We start from the raw sequence: 11,963 nt of genomic DNA, 5'->3' as shown, positions 1-11,963 counted from the left end.
TATAGTAGTTCTATACCACTATACAGAGTGTTACTACCCTTGGTGGGTATGTATAGTAGTTCTATACCACTATACAGAGTGTTACTACCCTTGGTGGGTATATATAGTAGTTCTATACAACTATACAGAGTGTTACTAACCTTGGTGGGTATATATAGTAGTTCTATACCACTATACAGATTGTTACTACCCTTGTTGCACAGAATCACATCATCATATACTGAAGCACCTTTTTGTTGGTGTTTTTTCTTTCTATTTTTATTATTAAGGGAGTTATTTCCCTTTTCCCTACATCATGATTTAAATAATTGTCTGGACAATTTTTAAAATAATGTTCAGATTCCAATAAAATCTTAAATTCAACATCAACAAAACACTTAATTCTAGATGCATTTATAATCAATATATGAGTCGTGTAAGCCTTTAATATATGTGTAGTCTTTCTGGGCAAACTAGGTGCAAATCATCATTTATGAGAGATATATCACCTTTTCTGATTTAAATACACATCATATTTAGAATAATTCTCAGTATATCTTGTCGGTCTAAACATCTTTATTATTTGATTGTGATTGGCTGCATTTCAAGCATTCCGATGGTAAATGTGTGGGTGGCGGTTGGTTGGATCAGTAAACCGTAGCTAACACTTCTGGTTTACCCAACTCAGATGGACTGGGCAAAGTTAAAAGGCTGACTATTATTATATCAAATATCATATACAACACTAATTTCAATGTGTTACGTTACTTTGTAAGAAAATTTACGCTTTGAAATAATCGGTATGCAACTATGTAGCGTGATGAATAACTCTAATAGCCAAGGTTATCATAGTATTTTATCTCAAGCAAGGTCAAGGTGAAGTTATTTTAGCCTCATTCGTTATGAACTGGCACTGAACCAGGACGAGTCAGTACATTTGTATAGATGAAGGGGATGCCATTCATCTTCTCATGTTTCTATTTTCCATTTGTCAATCTCACTCAAGCTTTGTGCTAAAATTATCTCATGGCCTTTACCGAGTGAGCATGTTGTTTTTTGAGCCGATTCAAATCCAAGATGCAACTCCCCAAACGTGCCCCTGATTAGCTGAAATATTCTCCTAAATGTTCATGTGATCGGTTTTTAGGACATTTAAAAAACAAAAATACAAAGTGCAAATAATCACTGACCAACTTGTGTTATATTTTGGGGTTGTTTCAGCATTCAATCAGGCCAAGTTTACCTAATCTTGGTGCATGCGTTTAATAATCCTGTCACAGTTGTAAACATTAAGAGGTGCTGATATGTTTTGGGTTGATTAGAAAATCCGAAATTGCAAGCTTTTCCTCTAATTTGGGGAGACATTTTAACTATCATACTCCAATTGCATATCATACATTTTAATCTTTTTGGTCGTAATACTCTCATATTACTCTGGTAGATTGTTACTGTTTGGCTCCGTTAAACGTGACCAACATGGTCTCATATTGTCAAAACCTTATCCAAGTATAAACAGGGAAGCAATACAGGCCCCATGCGCCTATTGTTCTTTCGAAAGTTCATTTCATAATATCCCTCACCTTTATGTTTGCGTAGTAGAAATGTCTCTGATCAGTCACTATTAACGACTTAGGCATGAAATCAAGTGTCTCTGATCTGTCACTATTAACGACTTAAGCATGAAATCAAGTGTCTCTGATCAGTCACCATTAACAACTTAAGCATGGAATCAAGTGTCTCTGATCAGTCACTATTAACAACTTAAGCATGGAATCAAGTGTCTCTGATCAGTCACCATTAACGACTTAAGCATGAAATCCAGTGTCTCTGTTCAGTCACCATTAACAACTTAAGCATGAAATCCAGTGTCTCTGATCAGTCACCATTAACGACTTAAGCATGAAATCACGTGTCTCTGATCAGTCACTATTAACGACTTAAGCATAAAATCAAGTGTCTCTGATCAGTCACTATTAACGACTTAAGCATGAAATCAAGTGTCTCTGATCAGTCACCATTAACGTACTTAAGCATGGAATCAAGATCACTTTAAGAATTGTCTCTTATTTTTTGCATTAACGGTTTTATTTCTAAACTTTACCTATAGAATAAATTTTGCTAACAATTTTATTTGAATTAAGAAATTTTACTAGTAAACCCATATTTTTTTTTAATTGAAAACTTTTGTTTCCTTGAACCACAAAAACATTGTTTCAGGAATAATTATGTACAAACTAATTACTCAGAAATACACATTTACCATAGTCTTAACTATAATTACTGTATAAGTAGAAATTATATCTGCTTCTGAGTACTCTTATCACTAGCAAGCTTGTAAAACTGTTAAGTTCACAACAACAAAAACACCTCAATTGAATTGAAAATGGACATTTCTATTCAAAACGACATGTATATTTTAAACTTGAAAAGTTTTTTCTGAAATATACTTAAACATGGGGTACAAAAATGCCACCTATATGTATAGCTCTGTTCAATCTATGATAAAAAGGAATGATAGCAATATCTAAGGAGGCCAGAAGGAGAGGTGATGGATAAATACATTTCGTTTTAATTTTAGATACTTTTAAAACAAGATTTTATGATAAATAAGGCACCTTAACCGTGTTTCTTTTTCATCTACAGCAGGCCTATGTCCCAGGGTCAAAGTGCATGTTCTTATATAGCGTGCTGAAAGTGGTCACAGACTTGAATAGCTCTACAGCTCATCCCCTCCTAATAGTCAGCTTCAGCTTATTATAACAACAGGTAAGTGGTGACAGACTTGTACAGCTCTACAGCTCATCCCTTCCTAATAGTCAGCTTCAGCTTATAATTACAACAGGTAAGTGGTCACAGACTTGTACAGCTCTACAGCTCATCCCCTCCTAATAGTCAGCTTCAGCTTATAATTACAACAGGTAAGTGGTGACAGACTTGTACAGCTCTACAGCTCAACCCCTCTTAATAGTCAGCTTCAGCTTATAATAACAACAGGTAAGTCAATGCTGTACCAAAATAAATCAAAAAAAATATTGAAACATAACAAAATGAAGCATTACTAGGACATTCATAAATGACATGAAGTTAAATTTGTATTTATGGCAGTGAGGAAATGGTCACTTTTTTGTGTTAAGTAAGTTAAAGCTAAGATATTCATACTTTAACCCTTTCACCACTGGAGACCAAAATGGACTCATCCAAATAAATGCATGGAAGAGTTAGCTAAAGTCACATATGGGTGAAAGGGTTAATAGAATAATTATTCTAGGTATAGCAAATTTGAGTGTTTTTCTACTACATAAGTAGTTGAAAGTGAAAATACCTCTTGTTTTCTCTATCAAACTGGTGAGAATTAATTTTCAGAATACAAAAATCTGCTTCATTAAGGAACTCGCTGTTTTACCGTGAACAGACAAGCACTCAAACTCTTATGAGATCTCAAACATTAAGGATCCTTGTCCCACTGCAGCTCTCAGAATACTGTTCATGTTTCTCAAAAAAGCAGAAATGATTCGTAAAAGCTATAAGCCAAAATACATTGTTCAGTGCATTGTTACATTTTTTGGCGGTGGTACATGGAACCTAAGTGTTTCAGGTGAGCCAGCTTGGATGGACTGAGGTGGTACATGGAACCTAAAACAGTGTGTATGTGTTACAGGTGAGCCAGCTTGGATGGACTGAGGTGGTACATGGTCACTCTCCAATAGCAACACCGACCTCACCAGCAAGCAGAGTGGACAGATTTCGAGCCACTTTTGTACCAGAATAAACCAACTTTATTGATAGAGAGACATATAGCTTGCCAAAATGTATAGATTTTCAGCAGTCATTCTGCTGGCATCCGTGATTTTACCCGGAGTGCTGGCTCAGGGTAAGTAAGAGAGCATGTGAGTGTGTCTGAGTAAGAGTAAAGGAGGGGGTATAACACTGTACATTTAGGTACAGCTAAGAGACAGTCTACGGCACCTCAATGAGGCAAAGGTTAATATATCAGCACTCTAACCATATCACATCGCTTAATGTCACTTTTCGGTTATTGTCATGTTTTCTTAATCATTGTTGTGTCGCCTACAACGGATGTCGGAAAGACACATAGGCGCTCTTATTCCGACGGCGACGGCGGCGTCAACAATGTTAAGGTTTTGCGTTTAGCTCTGTTTCTGACAAAGCTACACCAACAAAACCTCGATCATAGATGTAGCATGGGTAGTGGAGCCTACTGCACTAAAAACATTTCATTGATTTCTGCATTTTTCTGGTTAAAACCTCAAATTTCTGGACTTAGAAAAAAACTCAACGTTAAGGTTTTGCGTTTAGCTCTTGCATATTAGGCTCTTTCTGACAAAGTATAAGAGCTAGACCAACCAAACCTAAATCATACATGTATCATGGGTAGTAGAGCCTACTACTCTGAAAACATTTCATGGATTTCTGCACTTTTTTGGAAAAAAACCTGAAATTTCTGGATTTAAAAAAAATCAATGTTATGGTTTTGCGTTTAGGTCCGTTTCCTTATGTACTATGTCAAATGCTTATTATATTGACAAAGCGGGACAGGCGACACATATTACTACGCGTAATTCTTGTTCCTGTTATCTATGTAATTCAATTATTCTATTATCACTTATTTTGATGTCAGTTTCGCTTAAAATCACTTTATTTTTTGGTCACTGTCACAAAAATGATCATTGGTAAATGGAGTAAATCAATTAGTTATGCTAGTGTCACACCTGGACGCGTTATGTAAACAATGTCATGACCGAACGATGTCTTCGACCCGACGGACCTATCAGGTTCACCCGTCGGTATGATAACTAGTTTCAAGTCTGATATGTATATCTGTGTTAGAACTATAAATCACTTATTTATTGAAACGTGTTTGTTTCATCTTTAATTACTGCTCAAGTATCGAGACAAACATTAAGGGACTGCCGTTACGTAGGCCTACAAGTAAAGGATTTCTTTGAACGCGAGGGACTCAATGTTGTTATAAAATAGAATATCATTTAAATAAAATGCTACATCTAAAGAGCGCTGCAAGTAATCAAACCTGAGCAAGTTTTACGTAATTTACAACAAAACACCGAAAAGTGCATGTGAATCTGAATCGCGAGCGGATATGTTTGCATAACACAACTATAAATGTGAAAAATAAAATAAACAATATAACTTTCAAATGCAAAGTTAATTCCATGGAACGGTTAGGTTTTGACTGAATCCCAAAATTCGAGAAGATCTGGGAAAATATAGCACTTTTACACGTGGACCCCATCAATTTGTGGGCAGCTATGTCGTAATCAATACATAGAACGATTCATTCCTGTGCATTGTATATCTTATAAAATGTTTAAATTCGAGCATATCATCGGCTATACATTTCAGAATCACGATGTTCTAAACTGGTGATATTTCTTCAAATCCTTATCGTCTAAAAATAAAGTAAACACAGTTTAGACCCATTTTCGACTGGGGTTTCTTTTCCCGTGTTTCACGACATCTGATTGGTCAATAAAAATCCACCATGACACTAATTCTTGCAATGAAATGACTTATTACAAAAGTTCACAGTGTATCACTTTATAGCTCATTTGTGTTCTCTGCTCTCGTAGAAGCTCTTGTCATGGAGCCACTTAAAAGGAGAAGTTGTTGTAATAGGGGCCTTGTTAAATGCTCCCCAGGGAGTTGAGAAAGATATTGGCTGGTTGCAAAGGCCCTATAACCACGGATAACAATTTGTGAACTGCTTTGAGACGACCTACGAACTAGGTGTGATAAAGCGGTTCATAAGAAACTCGAATCATTATTATTATTATTGAAGACTCTTTAAAGGGGAGAGTTTGTGTTGAAGCCTCTTTAAAAGGGAAAGTTTGTGTTGAAGCCTCTTTAAAGGGGAAAGTTTGTGTTGAAAACCCTTTGAAGGGGAAAGTTTGTGTTGAAGCCCCTTTAAAGAGGAGAGTTTGTGTTGAAACCTCTTTAAAGGGGAAAGTTTGTGTTGAAGCCCCTTTAAAGGGGAGAGTTTGTGTTGAAGCCTCTGTAAAGGGGAGAGTTTCTGTCAAGTCACACACCTTTACAGAGTGATAATTTATCAACATAAAGAAGATTGTTTTGCTAAGAATTTAAGTGATTTATTTATTAAATCTAGTTCCTACTGTGACCATTGCCCAGACGAGCTTTGGTGCTCAAGTGTCCACCACGATCTCCCTTGGCTGTACAGTTTCCTCTGTGTCAACGGTTACCAATATCTTCTGGCAACGTGATATTGGCTCAGGGACACAGACGATCACCATAGATGGGGTGAACTTCTCAGGATCAACTTTATCAAGTCCAACACTAACAATAATTAATGCTGACGTCTCAGACTCAGGATCCTACACCTGCTTTGCTGTCAATGCTGCAGGAACAGGAAGCAGTGTCACAGCCTCTGTCGTCGTTTCGTCATGTAATTAAGTCCCCTAAACAAGCTTTTTAAGTCTTCCAAACAAGTTTTGGGACTTACTGCTTTTGCTTTTGCTGTGTATCTGCTTCTGCTTCTTCTGCTTCGTAAACTGATGACATTTCACAAATGTTAAGATATGCATGACATTTTGTAAACGTGCGTAAACCACTTCTTTTTCTGATAGAATAGCATCTTGTCTTCTCCTGATACTAAAGTAACTTAATGAGTATTAATATGCTTGTGTATATGTGCATAACAGTCTTTTCTCCGAAATGATGGCAGACTTGGGTGCGATGGCTTGAGATATATTGGTTTATAGTATTTATTATTTAAAAAATAAGTATGTGACATTCTTCAAGTGTGAAAAACCAAAGTAGACTTTTTCAACAAAATTATCACGATAAACTTGTTTGTTTGGTCAAAATAAGACATCATTTGAATTTGCTGAAATTAGGTATCTTGGTATATCATTACACTGTAAACTCTAAAACTTCCATTTTATTGTTAAATAAGATGGCTACCATTGACTGACCTGTGGTTGGTTGAAATTCTGATATTGTAATGTTTTGCTCAATCTTGGTATTAACACTTCAAACTCTATTATAACATCGATTTAGTCATTCAACAAGATGGCTACCATTGACCATGTGGTTGGTCGAAATTCAGATGTTCGTTTTAGCTCCTATGTTTTATTTTGGTATATTATGGCACATCAAACTCTGAACAAGACTTCCATTAGGTCACTGAACGATATATCCGCCATGGACCACCTTCTGATCGGTCAAAGTTTGGATATTGTACAATCTTGCTCACACACTTTGATATGTAGGTGTAACTTGACATAGTGAGCTCTTTCTGATACATCATTTGTGGTGATTTGGGCAAATTAAAACTTGTTATGTCCCGTATTCGAATGAATGGAGACAAATTGTATCATCAGTATTCAATGCATATAAATGTTCTCATTGTGATCTTGACAAGGTCAAAAGTCAGATAAGTGTAAAATTTCAAGCAAAGCCTTATTTGATCATAACTTTTAAACTGCTAATGATATTTTGATTAAACTTGAAGTGTTCCTGCATCACCCATAGAGGGATCGGAGAGCACTGTAACTAGCTAGTGTTAGAGGTCAAATCAAGGTACAACTCCAAGCAAGTTCTTTTGCAGACCATAATTTTTAACTGTTTATAATAAATTTAATGAAACCTTGCTCACATAAACAAATATCTTCCAGTAGTTACTCTTTTCTTATATTATTCCTCTATATATAGTCGATGCTTAAGTAGTAGATTTCTTTAGCAGACTTCTTTTTTGTGTTTATAATGTATATATCATACGCAGGAATATGTTTGATCTTTATTTTCAAAAGATTTGTTAAACGCACACTACATCACCCACGCCTTAAAAGTATTGGTCGTCCTGACCAATATAAAAAAGGAGTACTCAAAAACATTTACAGATTTAATAGTCATCAGTACATATACAATGTACTGTTTGTACTCATTACATTATTACCAAGATCCCAAACTTCTTCACTGTTCAAGTCACCGTCCTTCAATTCTGATTAGTCAAGTCGCCATCTTTTACTTCTGATTAGTCAAGTCAATTCTGATACGCTTAGATATTTAAAGCTAGATTTGTTTTTTGTTGCTAACAGCTTTTGTGCAATAAATATATGATTAGTATACCTCCCAAAGGGAAGTTAGGGGGTTATACTGCAATCAGATTCTCTCTCCGTCCGTAGAAAAGTTTATCCGTACAACTCCTTCTAAAGTAATGAACCAATTTCAACGAAACTTTCCTGATATGATAACTTCCACCCCTGAAGTTTTGCTTTCAGATATTATTTTCCATTCTGACCCTTTCTAACGAAGTAATGACCCTTTGTTGAACAAATCCTGAACATTTTTGTCCGGACATCTCTTTCCAAAGTTATGGATCCATTTCAACGTAAGTTTCCGAATATGATAACTATCAACTGAACTTGAGCATCCAGGTATTATTTTTTTCATTTTGACCCTTTTTTACAGAGTTGTTGCCCTTAGTTGAAAAAGGCTTGCCCAAACAACTTATCCAAAACCACTGGGCCAATTTCAATTAATGTTTTCAGATATGATAACTACCACCTGCTGTTATGCATCCAGGTATTATTTATTCAATCTGACCCTTTTTTACGGAGTAATGGCCCTTTGTTGAAAAATATATGTCCAGACAACTCTTCCAAAACTATGGGTCCAATTTCAACGTAAGTTTTCAGATATGATAACTACCTCCTGATGTTGTGCATCAAGGTATTTTGTCCAACCCTTTTTTATGGAGTTATGGCCCTTTGTTGAAAAATCCTTGTCCTTACAACTTCTCCAAATCTACTGGACCAATTTCAAAGAAAGTTTACATATATGGTATCTGCCTCTAACGTTGTGTATCCAAGTAGTACTTTTCCATTCCGACCAGTTTAAAAGGAGTTATGGTCTCCTAAACTTCTTGGCCGATTTCAATGAAAGTTTACAGGTAATTTCCGCTATTTTAGTGACCTTATCTACTTGAATATGTGTACAGCTCAGCGAATAAAGAAATCATTACTGGTGGGAGACTATTGATTGCCTTGCGATGCTTACCTTAGTTACTCTTTCGCTTACAGTTCTGGTTTAAATACGAGCGGGAGGTAGTAGTTAGCCTTTGGCTTATAGTTCTGGTTTAAATAGGAGCGGGAGGTAGTAGTTAGCCTTTAGCTTATAGTTCTAGTTTACATTTAGCTAATCTTTACAATATTAGATAGAATGTATTTTGCATTCATTTCTTTGGCTATCATTGTATTGTTATGCCTATTATGCCTTTTAACCTATTTGCTTGTAGTTTGGTGTATTCTTTAACGTAAATGTCAAATGTTATGGTGATGTTTGGCCCTGAATGACTTACATTGTCCATGGGCGTAAAACATTGAAAAAACAAAACAATCCAATGGTAGAATTTTTATCACTAAGTGACTATTGGCACCGTATAATAATAGTTTATATTGTAAATAAAGATATTAATTGGACTCCTTAATACAAGATGGCTACCAAAGTTTCTGATTGGCTGAATCTTTCAAACTATAGTTTCTGCTCGATTGGTCTGATTATGTGCATACTTTGTAGAAAATGGTTGTTGACAGATCACAGATGTATGTAGTGTCTTATTATTAATTATATACTGAAATTCAAGATGATTTTAAGAGACAAATTCTATTTTGCAATTGTTTTTGGGGTCAGCCTCTATGAATTATGATTGTACTACCATGTTAGTGATATACTGCCCTGTTAAATTTCAGCTGTGCCTTCTGTGACAGTCGGCCAAACTGCCTATAGTACTACAACTGGCAACTCCATCACATTGCAGTGCACGGTGTCATCATCAGTAGCAATAAGTAATGTGTTCTGGCAGAGACTTGTCAACGGAGTGACCTCCACTCTGACCATTGACAACATCAATTACTCCGGATCATCGGTCAGCTCTCCATCCTTAACTGTCATTAATGCTGACTCTAATGACTCTGGATTATACACCTGCTTTGCTACCAGCTCTAGTGGAACTGGACAGAGCTCTCAAACTCAACTGACAGTATCTGGAGGTAAGTGTCACAACTGAGCCTCTCTGAGTCATGCTGAATTTTTGTTGACGGGAGTAGGTGGAGGCTCACGTGTGGTCAATCTTGTTGGAGGTTTATTTACAGTCAAATATGATGTATCCTTAGGTTTGTACCCAGCTGATCAAAATGTGTGTTGAGTGATAGACTTTATTGAGGACAGCAGGAGTTCCAAGTGTCAGAGTGATGGACCATGATGGGCCATTAAGTTGTTTATTTCTGACTCGGCTAAGGTTTCCCTTTCAGTCAATCAGTAGACCCATGCAGTTGCTGCGGTAACCTACCGTCCAGGAGACGATTCTTATCATTTGAGGTCCCCTTTGGTTACATTATAGCCCAAACAAGGACCTGGATATTGTGAACACAGCCTCCTTGCTTGTTACTTGTTGCTTGATTAGAGTTTGTCACAGTTTGTAGAGCATTGGACTAGGTATCTGTAGCCCTGGGTATAATTCCTGGTGGATCACAAACAATAAAGGAGAAAAACAACTTGCTTATTAAATTATTAAAACTGGGGAAAACTCTAATGGCTTAAGGCAGTAGATTGTTTCTCTTTTTTTCTAATGGCTTCAGGCAGTAGTTTATTTCTCTTGTTTCTAATGGCTTGAGGTAGCATATTGTTTCACATTTTTAATTCAACTTTCAGCTGTTCCATCGGTAACCATTTCACAACTTGCGTACAGTACTAACACAGGAAACAGTATAACCCTGGGATGTACCGTGTCTGCCAACCCCGCCCATACCAACGTGTTCTGGCAGCGTAATATTGGTTCTGGCACACAGACCATCACCATTGATGGTGTCAACTACTCCGGCTCTACGGTCAATTCTCCGTCCCTGACCGTTCTCAACGCTAACACAGCTGACAGTGGTACCTACACCTGTTTCGCCACCAACTCTGTAGGAACTGGACAAAGTAGTGCTACCACACTGACAGTCTCAGGAAGTAAGTTATAAATTCTGTAATTGTTCAGAGCATATTACACATACTTATTGTTATTGTATGTTACTTTTTAGTATAACAATGCTATCCTACAGAGTCCAGTGAAGACTGCAGCCTATTGTATATCCCACCAGGTTTACAGGGCTATATCAAGACTCCTCTACACAGTTCAGTAAAGACTGCAGCCTATTGTATATCCTACCAGGTTTACAGGGCTATAACATGACTCCTCTACACAGGTCAGTAAAGACTGCAGCCTATTGCATATCCGACCAGGTTTACAGGGCTAAAACATGACTCCTCTACACAGTTCTATAAAGACTGCAGCCTATTGTTTATCCGACCAGGTTTACAGGGCTATAACATGACTCCTCTACAAAGGTCAGTAAAGCCTGCAGCCTATTGTATATCCGACCAGGTTTACAGGGCTATAACATGACTCCTCTACAAAGGTCAGTAAAGCCTGCAGCCTATTGTATATCCGACCAGGTTTACAGGGCTATAACATGACTCCTCTACACAGGTCAGTAAAGACTGCAGCCTTTTGTATATCGGACCAGGTTTACAGGGCTAAAACATGACTCCTCTACACAGTTCTATAAAGACTGCAGCCTATTGTATATCCCACCAGGTTTACAGGGCTATACCATGACTCCTTTTCACAGTTCAGTAAATACTGCAGCCTATTGAAATATCCCACCAGGTTTACAGGACTATAACATGACTCATCTACAAAGTTCGGTAAAGACTGCAGCCTATTGTATATACCACCAGGTACACAGAGCTATAATATGACTCCTCAACACAGGTCAGTAAAGACTGCAGCCTATTGTATATCCCACCAGGTTTACAGAGCTATAACATGACTCCTCTACACTCGTCAGTGAAGACTGCAGCCTATTGTATATACCACCAGGTACACAGAGCTATAACATGACTCCTCTACACAGGTCAGTAAAGACTGCAGCATATTGTATATC

The 11,963-nt window shown here is 37.0% G+C and overlaps 1 protein-coding gene across 1 annotated transcript in view; it reads left to right on the top strand.

Annotated features, from left to right (window-relative positions):
- LOC110451167 (cell adhesion molecule 3-like) overlaps positions 1-10,986 on the top strand; it is a gene marked incomplete at its 3' end in the record, with an annotated part of 28,860 nt that extends 17,874 nt beyond the window's left edge. The window contains exons 2-6 of the mRNA XM_021499034.1: positions 2,623-2,745; positions 3,638-3,850; positions 6,122-6,418; positions 9,726-10,025; positions 10,687-10,986. Of these exons, the coding sequence (XP_021354709.1) occupies positions 3,787-3,850; positions 6,122-6,418; positions 9,726-10,025; positions 10,687-10,986 (961 nt within the window). The remainder of the gene's footprint in view (positions 1-2,622; positions 2,746-3,637; positions 3,851-6,121; positions 6,419-9,725; positions 10,026-10,686) is intronic.
- Between the last annotated feature and the right edge of the window lie 977 nt (positions 10,987-11,963).

This window comes from Mizuhopecten yessoensis, unplaced genomic scaffold, assembly GCF_002113885.1.
Source record: "Mizuhopecten yessoensis strain PY_sf001 unplaced genomic scaffold, ASM211388v2 scaffold627, whole genome shotgun sequence".
In the NCBI taxonomy this organism is placed as follows: domain Eukaryota; kingdom Metazoa; phylum Mollusca; class Bivalvia; order Pectinida; family Pectinidae; genus Mizuhopecten; species Mizuhopecten yessoensis.
The sequence above is the reverse complement of the archived record's forward strand: the minus strand, read 5'-3'. Positions and strand labels throughout refer to the sequence as shown.